At 32.9% G+C, this 25,994-nt stretch overlaps 1 protein-coding gene across 1 annotated transcript in view; it reads left to right on the plus strand.

Moving 5' to 3' along the window:
- Nucleotides 1-25,013, plus strand: part of LOC114324892 (tubby-related protein 4) — a 56,587-nt gene extending 31,574 nt beyond the window's left edge. The window contains exons 9-15 of the mRNA XM_028272795.2: nt 101-467; nt 3,871-4,106; nt 5,065-5,440; nt 14,606-15,259; nt 17,154-17,344; nt 18,375-18,566; nt 24,669-25,013. Coding sequence (XP_028128596.2) covers nt 101-467; nt 3,871-4,106; nt 5,065-5,440; nt 14,606-15,259; nt 17,154-17,344; nt 18,375-18,566; nt 24,669-24,785 — 2,133 coding nt within the window. The 3' untranslated portion in view covers nt 24,786-25,013. The remainder of the gene's footprint in view (nt 1-100; nt 468-3,870; nt 4,107-5,064; nt 5,441-14,605; nt 15,260-17,153; nt 17,345-18,374; nt 18,567-24,668) is intronic.
- The last annotated feature ends 981 nt before the right edge of the window (nt 25,014-25,994 follow it).

Raw genomic sequence — 25,994 nt, forward strand, 5'->3', positions numbered from 1 at the left:
GGTAGATATATTTGATCATGTTAGTGGAGCGATGGTCTAGCGATTAAACATTAGGGGCAGTTTTTCTGATATAATCTAAAGCTAGTTGTTATTTTTTCAGCAAATCCGTCTAGTGGAAGTAACTTCCAATATCTGGGGCACCAAATTCAAAATACACGGCTTAGCCACATCAGTTCCCTGCAACCTGGGCCAAGTGACGTACAAAACGTCTCTGCTCCATTTACAGCCACGCCAGATGACGCTTGTGATGACTGAACTCAGTGATGATTTCCCAGTTGTGCCTGATCCTACCTTTAACCCGAATCTATTTTCCGAAGACGAAGAAGAGACATCCCAACTAGAGAGCATCAAAAGGGTGGATTCGTTCGATAACTTTCCGCCGATTGCACCGATGGCTTCTACGAGAAGACCAGTGCTGGGTAAGCAGAAATGTCCATATTTGGTTCCAGAGGTAACCAACAAAAGAGGTAAGTTATGCATAGGCCTTCTTTTTCTTCTTCTTTACATGCCATCTCCACGACGAAGGTTGACAATCATCATTGCTAGTCGAATTTTTGACACTACAGCCCGAAATAGTTCAGTTGAGCTGCATCCAAATCATCCTCTGAGGTTTCTGAGCCAGGACATTTTTCTACTACCTATGCTGCTCCTTCCTTGGATCTTTCCCCAACAGGGCAGTCAATGAGGGTATTTGGCTCCGAATTCCATCCTACTACATCGATTTACTTGATATTTTCACAGTAAGTAGGGAATAGCTCAAGAAACAAAATCTACCATAGGACGATGTGCGCTTTTATCTTGGGGGTGGTTCACTCGGGGGTGAAAAATGTTTTGGTCAAAATAGCCACGGAAGAGGCTAAAGAACCTAATTTTAAGCAAAAACTGTTCTATAATTATTTTTTCAAAACTCAATACTTTTTGAGTTATTCGTGGTTGAAAATTGGACACTTTCATTGAAAAATTACACCTTTTCTAACGGATTTTTGCGAATACCTTAGAAACTATGCATCTAACAAAAAAACTATATAAAATATTTCTCTAGGTTATAAAAAAACAAAGAGATTTGTTTCTTCATAAATCTTCTAGTTAAAATACAAAGAGGGGTATGGTAGGTAAGAAGAGTTTGTTTTTTTGCTGCATGCTCAAATCGGTTTATTGAACTTGAAATAACAGAGAAACTGTCGATTTTAAGTGTATAATGATACTAATAACTTTTGTAGGGCTTGAAAAGACCTTTAAAATGAGCAATACTAAATGTCGATCACATTCAAACTAAGCGAGATATTCTGCAAAAAAGTTGATGACTAATGTATTTTAAGAAGAAATGAGAAGTATATTTAACCCCGCATCCATCAGAACTTAAATACATCGTTTTGCTTCTACAATACTTTTTACTTTTTCTATGTTTAAAAAGTTGGACTGGATTAAAATGAACCGTTTTTGAAAAAAAAATAAGATTAAATTATAGAGCGCATTTTAAAATTTTCTTAAAAATCTTCCTTTTCCTCCATGTAACTCGAAAAAGATAAAAGATACGAAAAAAAGATAATACACAAAAATGTAGGACTTTTTCAGATATACATTTTCTTTTCATGTTTCATTACTGTATCTCTTATCATTTTCAAGTTACATGGAGAAAAGAAGATTTTTAAGAAAATTTAAAAATGCGCTCTATAATTTGATCTTTTTTTTTTCAAAAACCATTCATTTTAAACCCGTCCAACTTTTTGAACATATATAATATATATATTTATATAACACTATAATAAAAGGTATTGTAGAAGGAAAACGATGCATTTACATTTTGGTGGATGGGGGTTAAAATTACTTCTCATTTTTTCTTAAAATACATTAGTTATCAATTTTGTTTGCAGCATATCTCGCTTAGTTTTAATGTAATGTACATTTTAAAGGTCTTTTCAAGCAATACAAAAGGTATTGGTAGCATTATACACCTAAAGTTGATCGTTTCTCTGTTATTTCAAGTTGAATACACCAATTTGAGAATGTACCAAAAAACAAACTATTTTCACCTACCATATCTCTTTTTGTATTATAACTAGAAGATTTATGAAGGAAAGTGTCTCTTTGTTTTTTTTATGACCTACAAAAATGTTTAATATAGTTTTTTTTAGTTAGATGCATAGTTTTTAAGGTATTCGCAAAAAACCGTTCGAAAAGGTATTTTGTTTCAATATAAATGGCCAATTTTCAATCACGAATATTTCAAAAAGTATTGAGTTTTCAAAAAAATTATAGAACAGTTTTTGCTTAGAATTAGGTTCTCTAGCGAATTCCGTGGTAATTTTAACCAAACATTTTTCCACCCCTAAGAAGGGGTAGGAATCACCCCAAAGATAAAAGCACACATCGGCATAGGGTAGACTTTGAATTAGGAGATAAGTAGAGGCTAGACCCAAAACTTCATTAAAATCCATGCAGTAGGATAGAATTCGGAGGTAATATCCTATTATGGCTCCCATTGACTGGCGTATAATATTTCCACTAATAATCCGGTTCTGTACAAATGTTGTACTTTAATAGCTCAAAAAATGTTGCACCAATATCTAAACCAGGAGTAGTCAACCATTTCTGACAGTGTCTATTTCTGAAAAGTTGTTCTTCAGTGGTCTCCTTGCCATGTTCTCCTTGCCACCAAAAATTTTCTACACAAATCATCACCACCTGGTCGTCTGCGAAAAACAATGTGTAGAGGTAATTATCCCCTTAGCGGTATTCCCATACCCTACATTTTTATTTCCAAGCTGTTCCTTTCTTCAAATCTATAAGGCACATATATGCTGGTTTGTTGTATTCAAGCGACTTTTGTTTATTTGTCTTATTACATAAACTGCATCCGTGCATGATCTTCCTGTCCGAAATCCTTGCTATTCCTCTTTCAGAGTTATTCGTTCGTTTATTTTTGTCGGAATACTTCTTGTTGTCAATTTGAGTGTTGTATTTAATTAAAAGATTTATTGCTCGATAATTATTGGGGTCTTTCTTATCTCCGTTCTTGAAGAACATCAGCATGATCGCTCTCCTCAAGTCATCTAGTATTCTGTTCGTGGTGATTATTTTATGAATAAGAAGTTGCAGTTGTTGTACAAGGTAATCACCTCCATATTTTAAGAGTTCATTTGGTATTTGATCTTCTCCTGGTGACTTTCTATTTTTGAATTTGTTTATTCCTTGTTTCACATCTATTTGGGAGATTCCGGTTTTTTCATCAGTTATTGTATTTGGCGTTTGTGGTAAAGATTTTTCATTTTCTTTTTTAAATATTTCTGCCAGGAAAGTCACCCATGTATCCTCTTTTGTGTGTTCTATTTCAACAAGTTCGTCATTTCGCTTCTTTGTTATCTTTTGAAGCACCATACTTGTCTCTGTTGTCCGTAGAAATATATATCTCTATTCCTTTTGTGAATCTTTCTCAGTAATCTGTTTTTATTTTTCTTACCAATTAATGAGTTTCAGTTCTTACTCTTTTATAGTCTTCATACGATTCATTTGTTTTTTCTAACTTATATTTTAACAAAGCTTTCTTTTTTTGCTGACATTTTTGTTTAACCTCTACTGTAAACTATGGCGTTTTCGTTGACCACTTTTTGTTTTTGTTTATTATTTTCGTTCCAAGGGCTTCTCGGCAGTGTCCAGAATATTTTTCTTAAATTTTTTTCAGCTAGTTTCTACATTACTTTCATTGTCCTAGCCTTTTTTGATATAATGATTTTATGGAGTCATCTCTTAAATTTTTTAATTTTATTATTTGCTCTTAATTCGTTTCCTCTTCTGGTATTTCATTAATATATACGTGTTAAGTTATTTTTGGTATTTTTTGATGTAGTAAATAAAATTTATTTATTTTAGATGCACCAAAATCATCCCCTGAAGAAACTATCACCAATCTACCTGTAAATAAAGTACCTAGCTTAAGTAACGACGTCCGTCCTCAAAACTTGAGAACCACCAACAATAACAATAATGCACAGCTCAACATACGTCCAAACAGTTCTCAAAATACGAGTTTCATCGGCCAGTTTATACAAAACGGAGGACCCAACGGGAGTACCCAGCGGCACGCCATATCACCAATCTGTTGCGAGGTACCATTTTTAATCTTTAGGTCCTTCAAGGGTAGTATGGTTTGAAAATTTTGAAATTTTCGATTTTTTATCATTTTAAATGAAAGTGCAGAACTTCAAGAACACTTTCTGAAAATTTCAGATTGATCGGAGCAAACTTATCGGAGATACAGCATGTTGAATATCCCTGCATTCCACTAGTGTTGCAGCAGCTTCGCGATAGCGCGCTTGAGGAAGTGAGAAACTTTCAACAGCTGAGATTCCCTTCTCTTTTCGATTCAAAAACATATTCCGGTGCGCATCATTTTAAGATTTGACAGACAAAAAGAAATTGAAAATAAAAGTTGTCAAAATTTTAAACGGGTTTTTCTCAAAACTGCTTTTTCAAAGGAGGTGGACATTGTATCTCCAAAACTACTTGACCGATCCAACTGATATTTTGCATAGATTTTATTTAGACATATCTTGAGGTAACGCTGTCAAGATATTTTTTGTTTTATGCTTATTTTTGTGTTTAACAATAATAAATATATTGATATTCATAATTTAAAAAAAAATCGTTATTTTGATTTCTGAGTGATACCAAAAACTCAAAAATCGTTAAAACTAAAAGACAGCTTTACCTCGAGAAACCCATGAGCTAATAAAATCTTCTTGAATTTTTTGTTTCACATGATCCAATGACGAGTTCTGATGTCCACCCCAAAATTCATTCTTTTCGGAGGTGTCTGCAAAAATTTGCCACCGTTGCTTGGCTTATTTTTCAATATTTTAATTTTTTATGAATATTCTTTGAATTGCACTGAATATGTTTATTTATTTTAAAAATACAGTAATTCTACTATAGTTTCAAAAAAAATTCACAAAAATTTACTTGAAATGTTGATTTCAAAACATACCCCCTTTTCGATTATTCAAGTGCTTTTTGTCTTCGTTTATTGAGGAACAAAATTGATTAACCTTTCATCCTTTTCTACAGGTGTCAGTTCCTGCATTGCAGTCTCCAAAGAATGCAGTGGCGCCCAGCGACATCATGTTCGACCGACCACCAGCTACTACCCTTATGTCCTACCCATCGAACGAATACGGAAATTCCACTACCTTACAAGTTAAATCGTACGTAGACCACAAAAATGACATCGCTGTCAATTATAGCTACGTTAGTGAGACTCAAAAACCGTTCACGATTAAAAAAGTCGACGAAAGCGTTGATAGTAAACCAATCAGTAATGATAGTACCAAGCCACCTGTATCAGGTGAAGAGGATAAATTTTCGGTGCCTTCAACATCCAGAAAGTTTCCAGTCCAGAGTACTCCGTATTTGTTAGATCCTATGGTTAGAAGTTGTAGTGTAGGTAAGACAAAATATTATAAATAATTTTTCAAATATGTCTGTGATAACTGTTCAAAATCTTACATTGGTCAAACTGGCAAAACATTTAACCAACGTACAGCAGAACACAAAAGGGCTAGTGTTGTAACGAATATAATTTTTTGAACATTCGCGAATACGAATGCGAATACCTATTCAGTTTTTTTAAATTTATTTCTATTTTTGTAATGCCTTCTAAATTTATAATCAGCAGTTAATTGACATTTAGTGTAAATAAATCTGATTCTTAAGGAATCTTAAGGCTTAATAAAAAAAGTAAAGGCTGATAATGTCATTATACGAAGTTAAGTTACCTTTCCTTAATAAAAAAACAGATAAGAAGTGAATATATTTTGATTTTTTTAGCCTAATATTATCTTCAAATTACTTTTTTTCTGGTATTCATATTCGCAAAACATTCGCACAAATTTTGCGAATACGAATGCAAATGCGAATATTCAAAAATATGCGAATATTCGCGAATGCGAACACGAATATCCGTTATATCACTAAAAAGGGCTGTTAAGACAAAAAGTTCCAAATATTAATGAATACTTAATATGGTTCACTGATGGATCTAAAACTATTACAGCCTATATCAATACGCAACTGTGTTCTAGGCTAAAATTTTTGCTTTGGTGGCCTGCATTGACGAAATTATGGATGGAAACCCCAAAACAAAGAAAATCAATATTTATATAAATAGCCAAGCGGCTGTTTTGGCAGTAAAGAAGCCACCCACCAAATCAAAACTGATGAAGAATTGCAAAGGTCTCCTCAACAACCTGGCAAAAGATAATAAAGTGTTTATAATATGGGTGCTGGATTATGAAGGGGTGCTTGGGAATGAACAAACATATTTGTGGGCAGGCAAAACAAGGCTCGCGAGAAACCTTTGTAGGCCCAGAATCATTCTGTGACATGACTAGAGATGCTAAAAAACGAGGTTCAGAAGTGGCTGATAAGGAATCATCAAAAGAAATGAAGAACCATTCAAGGGTAAATCCAGATTAAGAGAATAATCAAGAATATTGATAACAACTCTAGCACAATTTGATGCAGCTCAATAAACGAGAGATTAAAACTGTCACCAAAATGGTGACTGGGTATTTTCATTTAAGAAAAGACATACGTACCAACTAGGTAAGGTGAACGAACCATGCTGCAGACAATGCGAAATGGAAGAAGAGACTGCCAAACATATTATATGCCATTGCCACGTGGTAAGTGAGACAGGATTTCAGTGGTGAATTGGTGAAGTGGGTATTGAATCAGAAGATACCCTAAAGCTACCAATAAGGAGACTGGTGGCCTGCGTTGAGGCTACAGGACTTATTAGAGCTTAATGTAAAACAAGATATGGTACATATATCTTACGGCCAAGTTCCAGACATTAACGAGTCTCGTCTGAACTAAGAAGAAGAACAGGTACAAAACGATTCGTTTTATATATAATGTAATTTTCGTGTGAAAGTCCTTTGTGCTAGTTCTTGATGTTTAACTTTTCTGGATACAAAAATAACCAACAGCATATTGAACAATTTTTTAAACAGACAGACAAGGTTTTTTCCAACCAATAAAAAACTACATAAGAAACAGAAGTATTTCATATCATAAATGGAACCCATCTCTCTTCATAGTGGTATTTTGACCTTTTTGACGTAAGTTAAACTTTGAATTCTAAGATCAATTATTCATTAGAGATATTTTATTGTAGCATAGCTCCGAAGATGGCTTTATAAGCCGAAAGCGCTCAGCTAAGAATTATTAATTTTACACACTTCAAAAGTACACTTCTCCCCCTTTTACCTGTTGTCATAAGTGTGTACAAAACTATTTCAGTCTTTACATTTAAGAAGAAGAAGAAGAAGAAAAATCTTCATATCATCCTCATGACCATTTTTCTCTCGTATCACTATCCATAATCAATATCAATTAGTATTCAAAACACAAAGTGTTTAGTGGAAATATTTATAATAATTATTATTATTAACTAATTATCTATATGTTAAAGTATCAGTAAACTAGAAATACATTATTGTTAAGAGTCCTTGAATTTTTATGAATACATATTAATTAATAAGTAGTAAGTACTGATATATAAGCACTTAAAAAAAAATAACAAAAAAAGGGTTCACTTTTGATTTTAATGAGTAATTAACAACATTTTAATGTTTTAATTTGCAATACAATATGGTAAATATTAGTTTATCGTAAATCTGATTCTGATTCATTTGTTGCGGAGAATCAGTTCGCATTAACGTTTTGATTTTACATTTGACTTTATAGACAATGACTAATCTGTAAAAAAACGTGTATTTTTGGATGTGAGAGGTGGCATTCTAATTTTTGCAGATAAAGTTAGGTGACACCTTCGGTAATAATAATTGACTTATGCTCCTTCTCAAATATGCCCGGAACATTAATAAAAAAATTAAAATATTTAAAAATTTCGAAAAACATGGATTTTTTTTCTGTTTTTTTGCTTATAACTTTAAAACGGTTCGTTTTGGAACAAAGTCGTATAGAAATAAAATGAAGATAATTGAATTTTGTATGATATGCGACTGGTCGAAAATGTCTTAAGGTATTACCTTTTCTGCAATATAGCAATAAATACAAAATAAGGGGGCAAAATACGCCCGTTGTTATTCAATGTTTTTTAACCACTTTGGTGGCACTTAGAACCTTAGTAATTCGCTTAGAAAATTCTTATAACTTACTTAAATGGTCTACGAAATTTCATTAAAATCGACGTAATAGATTTTGCATAATAAATTTGCAATTTAAATGTTTTTAAAAAAGTTCAAATTTTTTAAAATCTTTCTGAACAAAAAGTAGACCATTTAGAAGTTGGCTAATTTATTTACATATAAAGAGGTGCTCTACCTATCTAATACACTTTACAGAATTAAAATCTGATTATTTAAGGGGCCTCAGCAATGTTTTAAAATTATAAACAATTTTTTGGCTTATAAAAAATAGCTTTGTTTAATAATAAAAAAATTAATTTTTAGCAATGCAAATAATTAAAACCGGTATAATTTGACTTATACTTTCAAATGCTGTAAGCAGAAATTTTATTTTTTAATAAAAAGTTATTCTCGTTCAAAAATTGCAATTTTTCGATTTTTTGAATGTTCCACCGCGTTTATCTCGAAAACTATGCATCCTACGAAAAAACTTGTAAGAACATTTTTTGCTAAGAATTACCCAAGAAGTACAAAAAAATGTTTTATATTGCGAAAAATCGATGTTATGTAATTCCTTAAGTTCTTTGTTTATAACAATCTTATCGACATCCAGATCAACTGTTACCCAAAAAATTCGTGTTCTACGGGTCAAAATACATAAAAAAACGGGTAAGTCCATCTAAATAAAGGAGCCCGTAAAACCCCCTCCTGAACACAGCACTAATTTGTTTATAAGCCAAAAAATTGTTTATAACTTAAAAACATTGCTGAGGCTGCTTAAATAATCCGATTTTAATTGTGTAAAGTGCATTAGATAGGTGGAGTGCTTCTTTATATGTAAAAAAATTGACAAATCTTTGTATGTTCTAGTTTTTGTTGTGCAAGATTTTAAAAAATTTTAATTTTTTAAAAAAGTTTAGATTGCAAAATTATTATGCAAAATCTAGTAAGTAAATTTTAATGAAATTTTGTGGACGATTTTAGCACATTACAAAAATTTTCTAAGCGAATTAGGAAGGTTCCAAGTGTAACCAAAGTGATAGAAAAACAATGAATAAGGACAGGCTTGTTTTGCCCCCTTATTTTATATTTATTGCTATTTTGCATCAAGGGTGTTAAATTAAGACATTTTTAACCAATCGTATCTGATATAAAATTTAATTATCTTTGTTTTATTCCTATACGACTTTGTTTCAAAATGAATCGTTTCAAAGTTATAAGCAAAGAAAGTAGAAAAAAAACGAAATTTTTTGAAATTTTTAAATATTTTATTTTTTTTATTAATGTTCCGGGCATATTTGAGAAGGAGTATAAGTCAATTATTATTAACGAAGTTATCACCTAACTTTATCCGCAAAAATTCGAATGCCACCTCTCACATCCACCTAAAAACAGATCCTTCCTGGTCTATTATGACTTGGCGTCTTCTACACTATTTCTCCATTCGTTCCTTTTTTTGCTTATGGTTATCGATTCTTTAACTCCTATCTTGTTAACGTCCGCAAGTATCTGGTTCTCCCATCCCGTTTGCGGTCTTCCTAGGGGTCTGCCTGATACTGGTCTACATTTGGTAATTTTCTTGATAACTGCTTCTGGATTTCTACTTTTTATACGTTCCTCCATATGAGTATCTGTTCCTTAATAAATCTGACCATGTCTTCTTCTTTCAAAAGTTCTCTTACTTCGTAGTTCATCAGTTTTCTACATTCGTTATTATTAAAGTCCGGATTATAAGCATTTTGCATTTTTTTGCTTTTTTTACTTATAATTAGGATTTTTAGTAAAAATGCTTATTTTAAAGATATGTTGCTTATCTTTGTTTATTTTACTTCTTATTATAAACTATTGTTCATGTAGTCCTGTCTCAAGCAAAATTCAATGAAGTATACAGAGCTATAAAATTCTAATAATTCAATAAACCATAAGAAATTTAATCCCTTAGGCTTAGGATATAAACGAGAAAACCATCCTTATACCTGTTCGTGTAATAAACTAATACTTGTCTGCAGACAGCCCAAACATATTATATTGTTGTAAAATACTTTTCCTTGTAAAATCACATCTGCAGATGTTGAAAGAACTTTTTCTACGTATAAATATATGCAAACAGATAAAAGACATAGCTGTTTACAAGAAAATTTTGAAAAACATATTATTAATTGTTTTATGGCCTAATGGCCATAAATAAAAAATATTATTAATTCATATTTATATCATTATATCCATGTTTATTTACAAGTTTTTTCTTGAATCTTGCTTATTTCCTAAAAACTTTGCTTATTTTTGCGATATTTGTTGCTTATATAAGTGCTAATTTTGTCCTTTTTATCATGCTTTTAATCCGAACTTTAGTTATTATCTTAGTGTGTCTGCTATTCTCGGAATGACCTTTCTCTTTAGGATCCTCAATCTTTCTTCATCTTTCTGTTGCCAGGCACATTGCTTTAGGACCGTACGTGATTACTGATCTGATTGCTGTTTTGTAAATTTTTAGTTTAGTATTCTGAGTAAGCTTCTTGTCTTTGAGGAAGTTACTACTGTTCTGAAGCTATTTTCTTGTGGCATCTTAATACAGTTTAGTATTTTTGGTGGGAATAAGCCACGATTTTACTTTAAAATTAAGTTTATTTGACGTTACGATTTCCACCTTGGAAATCGTTCTCAAAATAAATTTCAGATCAAAAGAAATGAAAATCTTATTAATGATATCAGAGCGATTATCATCATTTAAATTACTGAAGGAGAAATAAATGAGTCGCTCAGAAGCAGAGTGGCCTAAGTGTAAAATTGATGTTTTGAGATATCGGCAAATAAAGAATTGAGCTAAAAATGAAACCAGTTTTTTTTATTAAACAGTATTATTTTATTCACTTACACAAACATTTCTGGAACCTAATACATTATATGAGTCGAATGCGCAAAAAATTAACAAAAAAAATCTTTTTTTTCTATAAAAAAAAGTCAGTTGGGCCACTATGTCAAATATTAAGCTTTTACGAAAAAACATAAAACTTTCACTTGGGTCACCTATTCATCTGTTTCCGATCCAATATCATTATCTACTGCCTCCACGTTTGTCTTCAGGTTTATGTAAAATTCATGATAGACCGGCGGAATGTAAGGAAAAAGACTCTGAAGGTCTTTATACTTTAGTTGCTCTATGGGTCTTCCAGCAGGATAGAGGATGTCCAAGTAGAAGTCTTCTCTTTTTATCTGAAAGACGTCTGTTCTTTTTTTTGTGACGTCAACACAATTAAATAATACACTCTCGTTATTAGAATACTTAAAATAAATTTTGAATGGCTCTTCTGATTTGAACATTAGCCACTGTATTTTAAGCCATTCTACTTTTATATCTTGCTCTCCTTTTTTTCGGTTTGTAAGTAACTTCTCTAGTTTTTCAGTACACTTAAAATTTTCAGAGGTCATTTTAAATACCTGAAATTTGTTCTTCTTTTTGGAACTGGAAATAACTTTCACCCAATCGTCTGGCAAAAAAATGTCTTTAAAATATCGTTTTTGTTTTTCGATCACTCCAAAGTCTCTGTCACATGGCAAATAGGAGTGACCGGAAACTAGAAACTTGTGATGTATGACTGTGGGACTGAAAGTATTGGAGACACTCATGTATGTACAAATAGATGCCAGTTTAATATTTCGATTTTGACCTCCGCATTGGTCGCTGTACAAGATCAAAACTGGTGTGTTAACATATGTTTTTACGTAGTGTAAAATGCAAGAACCAATTTCTTGTGGGCCACGTGAGTCTATGCCTTCATGCCATACATACATGTGTATCTGTCCTGTCGTTAGATTGTGGATGCCAAAACAATACGTCCACAACTGTCTCTTGTAATAAGCCACTCCCGTAGAAATACTAGGAGTAGCTAAAGTTTTCATTAAATCAAATGCAATTACTGTTGTGGTATCTTTATTCTTGGCTGCATCTTCCTTCATTCCACTTCGAGCTGCTTCTGCCTTCCGCAGGTGTAACTCTTTCTCTATTTCCATTCTGCTTTTTTCTACACCTACACAGCTTTTTATTTTCATGTTATAAGCGTCACATCGTTTGCAAGTGTCAGTGAGAGGATAACGGAAATGAAGATTAAAATCTTCATTAAATATTTTCGAAAAGATGAATTTGGATACCTTCACTTCTGGTTCTTCACCTTGCACATACAAATCAAAAAGTTTTGAGATATTTAAATCAGGTGACAGATACTCTCGATTAGGATTTTTGTTGCGGCTATAGTGTGATGTATATTTGGCAAATTTGTTAATGAAATATTTTATATTTTGGATATCGGTTTCCCTTGTCTTATTCTTAGGGGGGTGCTTGCCTCTTTTATCTAGTGGCGGAGTGATTAATTCGCCACCTATTGATTTGTTTATTAAAGCTCTGGTGAGCCTTCCATCTGAAACTTGTAGAGCTTTTTTGAAAAATGATTTACAAACAGTTACCATATCACCTGATTCTTTCGGTAATGTATAAATTCGTGTCTTAGAACGTTTATTATTGTTTTGAGCTGCTGTATGTCGACCTTTATTGACAACATTTACTTGTATATTAATGTAAGCAGTCTGTAAATTAAAATCAGATAAGTTGTAGAAACTTTGGAAAATATTTTTTCTTTCTTTAAGAGATAACAACAAATGACACTTTCGTGGACAGCTGCAAACTCCATGAAAAAATTGTTTCTTAGACACAATTCTACCACGAGAATTCAAATATGATTTTCCTGAATTTCTTTCCAACTTAGACTTAGATCTTTTCCAAACTGAATTATTTTTCTTACGTTTTTTACCCCTACTTGATCCAGGTTCCATAAGTCCATCTTCTGTGAAGCTTTCCCTAGTTATAGAAGACTCAGCATCAGAAGGTGGATGGAAGTCAGAGCCAGAATCTGTTTCAAATTCACTGGGTTCACGAGTACTGGATGTATCCGACAACGGCATTTCCAAACTATAACAAAAATATTCTCTATTAATTATTAATTCAAGTGATCAAATGTCTTTAAAAAAAACTTTTGAATAAAATCCTTTACAAATGTCTTTAAGTTAAAGACTAACCTATACTTTTGGCAACATCGCTTAGAAAACCATAAACATACCATAGATATTATGAAAATATGTCTAAGTAGAAAACTAGCCTGCTTTCTTCATTTTAAGGTTATAATTTTAAGGTTATAATCTTAAAAAATTTAGAATCCTAATTTAAATTTTGAGCCGAGATATTTACAATCACTATTAATTTACACTAAAATACAATAATTTACTCACCGTTGCTCAAGATTGCACAAACATAAACCGTATAAAAGGCTGATAGTACTTTAAAGAACGAATTAACGCTAGACGAGACTGATACAAACACACAAGGCAAGAGTGACAATGTCTAAAATATCATACTGCACACTGGCCCAACTGTCACTTGGGCCACGTTTCCATAACTAGATCATGTGAAATGTTTACGTAGCCTAACTGTACAAGTCGCGTCATCTCTTGGTATACAACTAAATGTTAGTTGAGCCACTCTGAAATGAAAGATATGATAAAATGCCACCTATTGTACTACCTACCTGAATTATACAAAAAAATCAGTTGGGCCACTCTGCTTCTGAGCGACTCAAATGTAAAATAAGTATACAAAATAGTGATGACTGGCAGATGCCTTATATCGTTTTTATTGTTGTTTTTTCGTTTTTGTTCTTGTTCACTACTTTGTACTTCTGCTGCTGGGGACAGCTTTCATTTATACTCTCGAAGATAACATGGTTCACTGACGTGGCATTTAGATGGAGGTTGGCGCGAAGATGTTTGACGGAGGGATTTGGATTGGTAGCTGGAGCGGACGATGTTTTCTTTAGGAGAGATCTCCATGTCGAAGCCAACCGGGTGCAGACATCTCATATATTGATACAATTCGGACGTTTTACAATATTTATGGCTTCTCTGAAATTCTTAGTTTACAAAAAGCCCCATGCATTTCTACACTTCTAAAGAGGCTTTTTTTATAACTAGGCTTAGTGGAAAACGCCTTTTCTCTGGTTGTTGATAAAAATATCAAGTTGTGTCTTACGAGGTGAAGATAAATTGTTTTAAGAGCTATTCAAAAAATTATTTTACCAAAGTCAAACTGATTGAAGTTTTTAGTATCTGTAATGGATTTTACTTTACGTATCCATATGTTTTTAAAACAGTTTCAATATTAAGCACATTACAGGGATAAGTATAAAAAAATATTTTAGGGTTAATTAGGAGGCTGGATAAACCTTAAGACATTAAGTTAGAATTAAAGGCCTCAGTGATAAAGAACAATGATTTTCAAACAGAGTATATTGATTATTCGGTAGTGGTTAATATTTGTAGTAGATTTTGATTTAATTGAGCACTTTCGGTACATAAAATAGTTCTCACAAAAATATTAATTGATGAAACCTATGTTTTTGCTTTTTTAGGATTTTTGGACATGGTAGAACGACAACTAGTACCTAGCGACGAAACGTTATCATTATTACGAAAGGACATCCCCAAGCGTTTAGTATTAGTAGACAAAAAGGGCAAGAATAAAAAATCGAACCGCCTAAATTCGAAACAATTCGATCACATTTCTAAAACCTCTGAAGTTAGCCACAAACTCAAAACGTGCGGCAAATCCAAAAGCCTAGACTCTAGTGATATATTTCCACATAGCGAAAACGTTCTATCTACTGTAATAAAGAAGAAAGAGAGGGATATACCGGAAATTGAGACAGTTGAAGAAGCCGTTGCTGAAAATAATGTTACCAGTGCTCCCTTAAATGAAGACCAGATTAGAAGTAACAACAAGAAGAACAGCAGGAGGGATTTCTTCTCTTCTCCTTTGATTAGGCGAAAGAAAGCTGATATAAATAACGACAAAAATAACAGAGGACGAAATAACCAGAAAAAAACTAATGTTAACCAAAATAAGGAAGCTAGTAGTGAGAAAAATGGTATAGCTCTTCATACGCAAGCCTTAGCTAATTTGGAAAAGTTGATTACTAGACTTAGAGAAGATGATAACAAGTCGAATACTAATAGTCCAAAATTGCCGAAAAGTTCTCCTTCTTCACCTGCTCCTAGCAAAAAAGGTAAAAAAGCACACCAGAAGGTCGTTTATGAAATAATACACTTCTCCAAGAAACTAACGCACCACCTTCAAAATTGGTCATTTTTGATGTCTCGAATTTCCTAAACTTGTTGTCCGATTTAAATGATTTTTCAATACATTACAGCCTTATTCTTTAACAATATCGCTGTAATAATAATATTATTGTTGCTAGACAGATAAATTGTTACTGTATACCGGGTGTACCAACCAAACTGTGACTTTTTCTCATAGTTCGCGTCACCTTGTGGAATATTCTAGCATTTATAAAATTGGTACTGAAATTAAAACTCAACTGTAGCCTCATGTTTTCCTAACAATTTGTTTTTGATTCATTCGTTTATGTTGGATAATAAAAAGTTAGGTACTTTAACAACTAGCCTTGTTTTTCATCAATACAGGTTATTTTTAAATAAATATGGCAAACTTTAAACTTTAAGGGGTAATTCTACATGAAAAAATATTGACAGTTTGCTTGATAAACCTATTTTCGCAAATGTTTCGTTTCCGAGATAGGGGGTGTTGAAATTATTCTTACAAACTGACGATTTATTTATTGATCTAAAACCTGTTGAGATATGCTAATGAAGTTTGGTGGGTTTTAAGAGGTAGTTATTGTACATTTTTTGACATACAATTAAGAACTTTATATTCACAATTGGCACAAATAAGGGTCTTATTGCCCGCATGCGCGCCAGTGGTGAATATTAAATTTCTGATTGTATATCAAAAATTGCGCAATAACTACCTCTTAAATTTCATTTACCCACCAAATTTCATTTAAATATCTTAACTGGTTTTAGAGCACTAAGTAAATCGTCAGTTTGTAAGAAACATTTCAATACCCCCAATCTCGGAAACAGCATTTGTGGACATACATTTATAAAACAAACTGTCAACATTTTTTCATGCAGAATTACCCCTTAATGTTTGCCATACTTATATAAAAACACCCTGTATTTATGAAAAACAAGGCTGTTGTTAAAGTAAAACAAGGCTGTTGTTAAAGTACCTAACTTTTTAATTATCCAACGTAAGTAAATAAATCAAAAAGCAGAATGTTAAGAAAACCTGATGATATAGTTGGGTTTTTATTTCAGTCTGTTATAAATGCTAGAATACTCCACAGAGTCACGCGAACTTTGAGAAAAAGTCACAGTTTGTTTGGTACACCCGGTATACAATGACAGTTTATCTGTCTAGCAACAATGTTATTACAGTGATATTGTTAAATAATAAGGCTATACGTTATGAGCTCGTAGGCAGAGGGGATAATTAAAAATTCGCGAACGCCAGTAGTGACAAGTCTGTAAGCTTTTACTGGAAATTTGATATAAATGTCAAAGTGATTAATTTATAACATTGAAATTAAAAACATTAATAGGAAATAATATTAGTTGGTCAAAGCTGTGGTGTATATTCTTACCTTAAATATACTTACGTTTTAAATACTGAATTTAAGTTTTTTTAATATCTCGTAATAATAAAATTTCGTAATAATTATAAATTAAACTAAGCGCCATCTACACGATAGTTGTAAAAGTATCCGAAGTAAAAAATTAATATTTCATTAATAGAACGTTAATATGATTAGCAAAATCTTTAAAAAATCGATTACAATTTAATTAATTTTTTGCTTTGTAAATATTAAGCGATAACAATTAAATATTAAATTTAAAAATTACCGGTGAAAGTTGCATTAGTAATCCGCTAGGAGCGACACCAGCGAAGCTCAGAGCATATAACATGTTAGAAAAATCACTTAAATCGTACAATAGGTTTAGGTAATTCGAGTCATCAAAAATGATCCATTTTTAAGATGGTGCGTTAATTTCTTGGAGAAGTCTATATATAAATAATGTTTCGTTATGTTCTAGGTATGAGACCACAGTCAGCTTCACCTATTAGAAAAAAATTCTTAAACTCACCGCTATTAGGTCGAAAAAATAGGAAAAATAAGTATCAAGAAAGTTCCGATGACGAAGTAAACGCATCTGGAGATGAAATCTTCAATGGTACTAATTACAAGGATTTGGAAACCTTCCAAAAATCGCAGTTACGACAAAAGGTAAAGAATTTATCAATATACAGTACTTTTTTTATTTATTTATAATTTACAATGTATGTACTAATGACTTTCCCCGTTACTTCACTTAATGTTTACTGACTTTTTCCTATTTTATCGTATCTTCTACCAATTCTTTCTGACTCCCTACAATTTTCTCTGAATCTCTCCAATTTTATAATATCTTCCTCTAATATTTCCTAACTCTCACTGATTTTTCCTGACTCTTTTTAATTTTTCCTGATTCCCTGTAATTATCTCTAACTCTCTAGTTTTTATTGACTGCCTCTAATTTTTCCTGAATCTTTCTAATTTTTCTTGACTTCCTCTAATTGTTTCTTACTCCCTCTAATTTTTCCTAATTTCCTCTAGTTTTTCCCGGCTCCCTCTAGTTTTTCCTAAATCTCACTAATTTTTTCAGACTCCTCTAATTTTTCCTAAATCTCACTAATTTTTTCAGACTCCTCTAATTTTTTCTGACTCTCACTAATTTTTCCTGACTTTCTGTAATTATTTCTGACACACTCCAAGTTTTTTTTGCGTCTCTCCAAATTTATCGTGCCCCTCTAGTGTTTCCTGATTCTCTAATTTTTCCTTACTTCTTCTAATTTTTTCTCACTCTCCTAATTTTGTTGACTTTCTAACTTTTCTCGACTTCCTCTAATTTTTCCTAAACCTCACTAATTATTTTTTCCTGATTCTCTGTAATTTTTCTGACCCTCGCTAATTTTTCCTGACTCCCTGTAACTTTTCCTCACTATCCTAATTTTCCTTAACTCCCTCTAAGTTTTCCTAATTTCCCCCAATTTTCCTGACTACCTTTAATTTTTGCTGACTCAAAACCAAATTGTGTATCACTTAGGTAGTTCTCATATTAATATATCTCCTATTCCAGCTGTTTAGACCTTGGTACTTCAAGTTTAAAAAGTTCCTAACATTTTTTATATTATGCGTTCGTTAGAACATAACCATCCATTTTTTGTCAAAACAAGGTTTACAAACGACTGTATTCTAACAGTAATATATGTTTTAGCTCAAAAGAGGCAAAATAGAACCGAATGGAAGTAGTTGTAATAATCACATCATCCCCCAAAGGAGGGAATTCGTAATGCACAACAAAGCACCGATGTGGAACGAAAACAACCAAGTATATCAATTGGATTTCGGCGGTAGAGTTACCCAGGAATCTGCTAAGAATTTTCAAATTGAATTTAGAGGAAAACAGGTTAGTAAATAGCTGTATCCACACTGAGTGCCTTTTTGCGTGCGCTTAGACGCATGCCTCTACGCACGCCGCAGCGCATACATTGTCACCGAAGTGCATGCGCTAAGGCATGCCTGTTTATAGTCCTGCTCCGGTTTTTCATGGCGCACGGTGTAGCACACGTAGTTTAACCGCAGTTGGATTTCTTTGCGCTTCAACGTGCCTTTTATACACTCGGGTGCAAAATTAACCGGACACCTTAAAAATGGGTCATTTTTGATGTCTCGAATTTCTTGAACCTATTGTCTGATTTAAATGATTTTTTAATATATTATAGCCTTATTCCTTAACAATATCGCTGTAAGAGTATTGTTGCTAGACAGTTAAATTTTCATTGTATCCCGGGTGTACCAATCAAACTGTGTTTTTTTCTCAAAGTTCGCATCACCCTGTGGAATATTTTAGTATTTATAAAATACTGAAATTAAAATCCAACTATAGCCTCTTGTTTTCTCAACATTTTGTTTTTTGATTCATTCGTTTACATTAAACCATAAAAAAGTTAGGTACTTTAATAACTAGCCATGTTTTTCATCAATACAGGGTGTTTTTAAATAAGTATGGCAAACTTTAAGGGGTAATTCTGCATGAAAAAATAATGACAGCTTGCTTTATAAACGCTTTGTCCGCAAATGCTTCGTTTCTGAGATAGAGGGTGTTAAAGTTTTTCGTACAAACTGAAGATTTATTTATTACCTTAAAACCGGATGAGATATGCAAATGAAATTTGGTGGGTTTTGAGACGTAGTTATTGTATATTTTTTGACATACAAGTAAGAAATTAATATTCACCATTGGCGCCCAAACGGGTAATATGAGCCGTCATATTACCCGTATGCGCGCCAATGGTGAATATTAAATTCCTGCTTGTATGTCAAAAAATGTACAATAACTAAGTCTTAAAAGCCACCAAATTTCATTTGCATATCTCAACCGGTTTTAAAGCAATAAATAAATCTTTAGTTTGTATAAGAAATTTCAACACCCTCTATCTCAGAAACGAAGCATTTGCGAGCATAGGTTTATGAAGCAAACTGTCATTATTTTTTCATGTAGAATTACCCCTTGAAGTTTGCCATACTTATTGAAAAACACCCTGTATTGATGAAAAACATATCTAATTGTTAAAGTACCTAACTTTTTTACGGGCCAACATAAGCGAATGAACCAAAAAACAGAATGTTGATAAAACATGAGGCTAGAGTTGGGTTTTAATTTGAGTATTTTATAAATGCTAGAATATTCCACAGGGTGATGCAAAATTTGAGAAAAAAACACAGTTCATTGGTACACCCGGTATACAATGAAAATTTACCTGTTTAGCATTAATATTATTACAGCTATATTTTTAAAGAAAAAGGCTATAACATAATAAAAAATCACTTAAATCGGACAACAGGTTTAGAAAATTCGAGACACCAAAAATGACCCATTTTTAAGGTGCCCGGTTTATTTTGCACCCCAGTGTATTTACTATTTTTCATGTTGGTGTGTGCCGTGGTAACTTGAATATCGAACAAACCCTAGAATTCATAGAAGACTACCGGTCTTATACGGAACAATGCATGTTGTTCGTTTCAGTCTTTTACGTTTTTTAACTTTCTTTAACACCAAATATGCAATACTAAGTCCTAACAAAAAAAAAACGTCACCATTGTGAATAGACTGAAAGCCTCTATAATATATGGACAGGGAAAAGGCATGCGTCTAAGCGCACACGCGAAGGCATGCGTTGATGAATGTTGAATTGAATCTTGAAAGGAACGTTGAAACGCATATTGAAAGTGGAAGCGCACCAGTGGGGACATAGCCAATGAATTTTATTGTAAAAGATAAAAACTGCTATTCTACCAGGGTTGCTACTTAAAAGTTGAGATAGGGAAATAAAAATAAATATTTACCAAAACCTGCAAAATTCTTCGTGTTGAGTTTTTCAAGGTGAATGGTGTATTTTTTGTAGCTAAATTAAAATTTTTGAGTAAAATGTTCAAGATATACCTATTAGTATGATATAATTGATCCAAAAGATGGCATAACCTAGACATCCAAAGTGAAAGTTATCCTCCTAGACCAAATTGTTCTATATGGTCCACATAATGTTCAGAAAAAAGTCACATCATTTTGAGCGTCGGTTTGGGGGGGGAGAGGGGGGAGAAATCGGTAAATTCGTACTTTTTTAAGTTTTTCGTCAATATTTATAAAACTGTGCGGTTTAGCATGAATAACCTTCCATACAAAAATGTTCTAAATTAAATTTGAAATAAAAAAGGTCCTATGCATAATCCTTCTAAAATAAAAGGTTCCAAAGTTACGGAGGTAGTATAGCATAATTGGTCCAAAAAAAGGCCTAACCCAGACATCCAAAATAAAAGTTTTCCTCCTACACCAAAATTGTTCTATATGGTCCACATATGGTTCAGTAAAAAGTTACACCACTTTGAGCGTCCGGTTTGGGGGGGAGATGGGGGAACAGTCGGTAAATTAGTAGTTTTTTTTACGTTTTTTGTCAATATTTCTAGAGCTATACTTTAGCGTAAACAATGTTCTATACAAAAATGTTCTACATAAAATTTAAAACAAAAAATGTCTTATACATAATTGTTATAAAATCAACGGTTCCAGAGTTACGGAGGGTGAAAAGTGGCGGTTTTCGATACTTTTTATATTTTTTGGGAAATTGATGATACTTTTGGTTGGTGAGGTTGACGTTTCTTCAAGGGCTTATCACTAATATACCATCGGCCACTGAAATAGCAAATTTGATTTATAAAACACAATCCTGTTAAAGAAAATCAGTAGGGAATTGCCCAAAAAATATAAAAAGTATCGAAAACCTCCACTTTTCACCCTCCGTAAATCTGGAACTGTTGATTTAATAACAATTATGTGTAAGACCTTTTTTGTTTTAAATTTTATGTAAAACATTTTTGTATAGAACATTGTTTACGCTAAAGCATAGTTTTAGAAATATTGACGAAAAACGTTAAAAACTACTAATTTACCGATTTCTCCCCCATCTCCCCCCCCCACCAAACCGGACTCTCAAAATGGTGTTAATTTTTACTGAACAACATGTGGACCATATAGAACAATTTGGTGTTGGAGGAAAACTTTTACTTTGGATTTTTAAGTTAGGCCTTTTTTTGGAGCAATTATACTATACTACCTCAGTAACTTTGAAACCGTTCATTTTAGAAGGATTATGCATGGGACCTTTTTATTTCAAATTTAATGTAGAACATTTTTGTATAGAAGGTTGTTTATGCTAAATCGTAGTTTTAAAAATATTTACGAAAAACGTAAAAAACTACGAATTTACCGATTTCTTCCCCCCAAACCCGAAGCTTAAAATGGTGTGACTTTTTTCTGTACATCATGTGGATCATACAGAACAATTTGGTGTTGGAGGATAACTTTCACTTTGGATGTCAAAATAGAATACAGAGGAATAGAGTAAGAAAGAAGCCTGATAATATCAGGATTAAAAATGGATACAAATGAAGATAGAAACATAAGAGAAGGAATGAAAAATTTCATAGCCAGAAAACTACAAATACAAGTGAAATTAAGAAATGTCAGAAAAATTGGGGAGAATATTTGCGTTATAGAAACCGAAACAATGATCGAAAAAAAAGAGCAAAGGAAGAAATAAACAAGAAATTGGGAATAATCACGATGGAAAACCTAGAGGAGGAACGGGAACTAATACAAACAGCCATGCAACAAGCGGTAGACCTTAGCATTGGGAAAGGACAAAAGAACAGAGAATTTGGCTTGATGAAGACTATAAACAATCCTAGCGCAGAGAAAGAAGGTAGAAAAAAGAAGAAGGTAGATAGAAAGACAAAAGGAGGGAAGCTCAACGATTATTATGCAGCCAAAAGAAGAGAAAAGTTCTGGAAAACAACTAGAAATGATAGAAGACAACTATGTCCAAAAATAAGACATTTTTATCAAGGAGAAAAAAGAGACGAATGACACAAGAAAAGCACAATATTTTATAGAAATAAAGATGGTAACAATAGTGACACTAACGGTAAAGTATGCATGTGAAACTTAGACAATAAATCAGAAAGGAGAAGAAAAGTTAAAAATTTGGGAGAGGGAAAGCTCAAGAAAGGTTTTTGGTAGTATAAAGGACGCTAACGTAGAATGGCACAGAAGAATAAACCAGAAGTTAATGGATATGTATAAAAAACCTAAAATAACACAGGAAATCAGGGCGCAGGGAGTTAGATGGTTGGGACATGTTTTACGAATGCCAAAAAAAGAAACTTTTTAAGAGTTTTGCAACTCGGAGAACAAGGAAAGGAAAGAAGAGGGAGACCACGAAGGAAGTGTTTTGTTGCCATCCGGAATGACATAGATAGAAGAAATGAGAACAAGAGACTGGAGAACAAGTGAAGAACCGGAAAAAGTGGAAGACACTAATCAAGATGGTCGAAGCCAAGGGCCTCTTAGATATGTAGTGCTGTTTTACTAACTAAATAACAGTTCCACTATTAGTAACCGATATTAAACAATTGTAGCGTTAACAATTAAATAAAACTCGCAATTCGGATTTATATAAGGCTATTTATTTTAACAAGTTTATAAATCAAAATTTATCTTATCGACACCCCCATCGAACAAGGTTGTAACTCATTTTTAGCGATTTTACAGGACAGGCAAAAAACGAAAACATGAATTTTTAAAAATTTTTAGCGAAATGATTAGATTCTTTTACACTAATGCGATATGATAGTTATAACATAATAAGGGATTACTGTGAGATGTTTGTTTTGTAATTTTATTAACTGTTGAAAATCTTGAGTTTGATTGAGATTAAACATGATTATTCGTAGGAAAAGTTGTAACTCGCCTAACAACCATTTTGCACTCTCCATGTTATTATGTTTCCCGCTTTGCTATTAAAAGGTTGTATATTTTGAGTTATTGGTAATGTAGATAGGAACAAATTAGTTTTTATGGTATATTTAAACAAAATATCAAGTCACAGTTTTCACAATTGTAATTGGAAATTATAAATTTTACAATAACAATAATATTCTACCATTATGAAAAAACATGGTATAAAATATCTCAAATTTTTCACATTTTTAATACGTATCTGTAAATGTTTAATTTTTGGACCATTTTACTTTATTACTTTACTATTTTATTATTAATATTTACTTCAAAATTAACATGTGTGTCCTTAAATAGGTTAAAATTTAGAATTTGCTTTTGATTTATTTCAGTTACGGAATAAGGCTTGCCTGATGCTTTGGCACATCGTATCATGGTTGTCCATTGGTCTAGAATACTTAATGTTTTTTTTTTCGTTTTTCTATAAGGGCATGCATTGAATCACCCTCGTTTTGTGAATGTGCTATTTCAAAAAATACATGTGTACAATATTAAACTTTTTCGCTACATAGAAGTACGTAGCAAAGCTTATTCTATATTTATTTTGTCCATTGCAACTATCAACAAGCAAAAAAGTCCGAAAATCCTTTTTTATTTTTATTTCGATAAATTGACTTATGAGTTGCACCATTTGAACACTTTATACATTAAACATACATGCAACAAGAAAGTAAATATTTAACATAGGGAGTATCCAGTGTTACTGCCTTTTCACGCTAAAATGCCACACGTAAGTTAAAACACAACTTTTTTCAATGGAGTATTAGCCAAACTATTGAGAATTAAACTATGTCGTTTATATTGACGTATGCGCAATTTTTTGCTGAATTCGCCTGTGTTGAAATCTGAAAATAGATCTAACTTGAGTTACAACCTTGTTCGATGGGGTGTCGTTATAACTAACTATCCTAACAGCAGCGTTCCTATTTATAAGAAAATACAAGAATACTAGAAAGTTTCAGAAAAACGGTTCCACCCATCTCTGTTTCACCAGAATTTCGAGTAAGTTCTGGAACACCTCAATTCCCTCGCCGCGCGACGCTTCTAGAGAATCGAAGACTATCTCGTCAGTAGAGTTGCAACCATTATTTGCAGTCGGCGAAATGAACTATTTTGTTACAATATTGTTTTATTGATACCAATCTTCTTTTTCAGGTCATGCAATTTGGCCGCATAGATGGAAACGCCTATACCTTAGATTTTCAGTATCCTTTTTCAGCCCTTCAAGCGTTCGCAGTGGCTCTAGCTAATGTTACACAAAGACTTAAATGAATTGTTTTGTTTTGTTTTGAATGTGCCAATTTTCGAAAGTTTTTTTAAACTATAAAAAATGCTGTTTCGGTTGATAAGTCATTGTTTCTATGAAAAGAAATTTATATATATTTTATACATGTTTTAGAAAAATGCGTTGAATTTGTAATATCGTCTTGTGATTTTTAATTGATATTTTTATTGTATTTGAATGTTACCATTATATCATGAATAAAATGTTTCATATTGCTTCAATCTTTCGTTTCAAAACTTCACTCAACGAAACGGTTCGTATTGTAATGATATGCCTTCATCAGATCGACAGCGGAGAACCGTACCCGTCCCGACACCTGCGCAATCCGATACCCCGCTCATTCGATACCCCGAGGTAGGTCAGCCGTGAGCGTATTTAAGGAGACTACCGAACAAGAATAATCAGTCTTATGAGGATAAAAGGCTTAGAGCGCTTAACGCTGGCCTAGTTTTGCATTCGATTAGGGTACCACATTGGAATCCTATTACCCAGGGTTCCACTGTGAAGAGCATTTGGCTGATAGTTGTGCCCCTATCGCGCATCAGCGTGCTATAGGGGGGAAAGGGATGGCCTGGGGCATTGGAGCGAGGTGGGGTGATCCCTGTATTTATACTCGGGCCAAAACACCTCGCCCCAATGAATTGTTACACCCGAATGTCTCTTTTTCGAAAGGGTGAACATCTTCCACAGGTCGGGTTGAATCAAATTGCTTGCTTGAATAATCAGTCTTGTGGAGATCAAGCTCTAGACTTCCTGGCCATCAAGTGTAGTGAACTGGTAGGCCAACCTGAGTGGTGGAACTCTGTAGTGAATAGATCTGCTGCCCGTAATTGAACATGGTTCATGCATCCGTGGAGTGAATAGCTACTGCCAGCTCCAATCGTAGTTGACTGTGTTTTTGACATTCACTGTATAATCTATATGAGTAAAATAACAAAAATTATGAAGTTTGGTTTTCGGGAAAATCAACTGACTATCCAAGAAGTCCATCGATTGATAAATGAAGTATCAAAAAGTCTTGAAGAAAAGAAATACTCAAATGCTTTATTCCTGGACATCTCACAAGTGTTTGACAAAGTCTGACACAGAGGCCTGCTTTACAAAGTAAAAATAGCACTATCCAATAACTGTTTCCTCCTACACACAAGTCCAATGTATCAAATAGATTTTTTCTGTAAAATTCAATGATCAACAAT

This window comes from Diabrotica virgifera, chromosome 9 (genome assembly GCF_917563875.1).
Source record: "Diabrotica virgifera virgifera chromosome 9, PGI_DIABVI_V3a".
NCBI classification, from domain to species: domain Eukaryota; kingdom Metazoa; phylum Arthropoda; class Insecta; order Coleoptera; family Chrysomelidae; genus Diabrotica; species Diabrotica virgifera.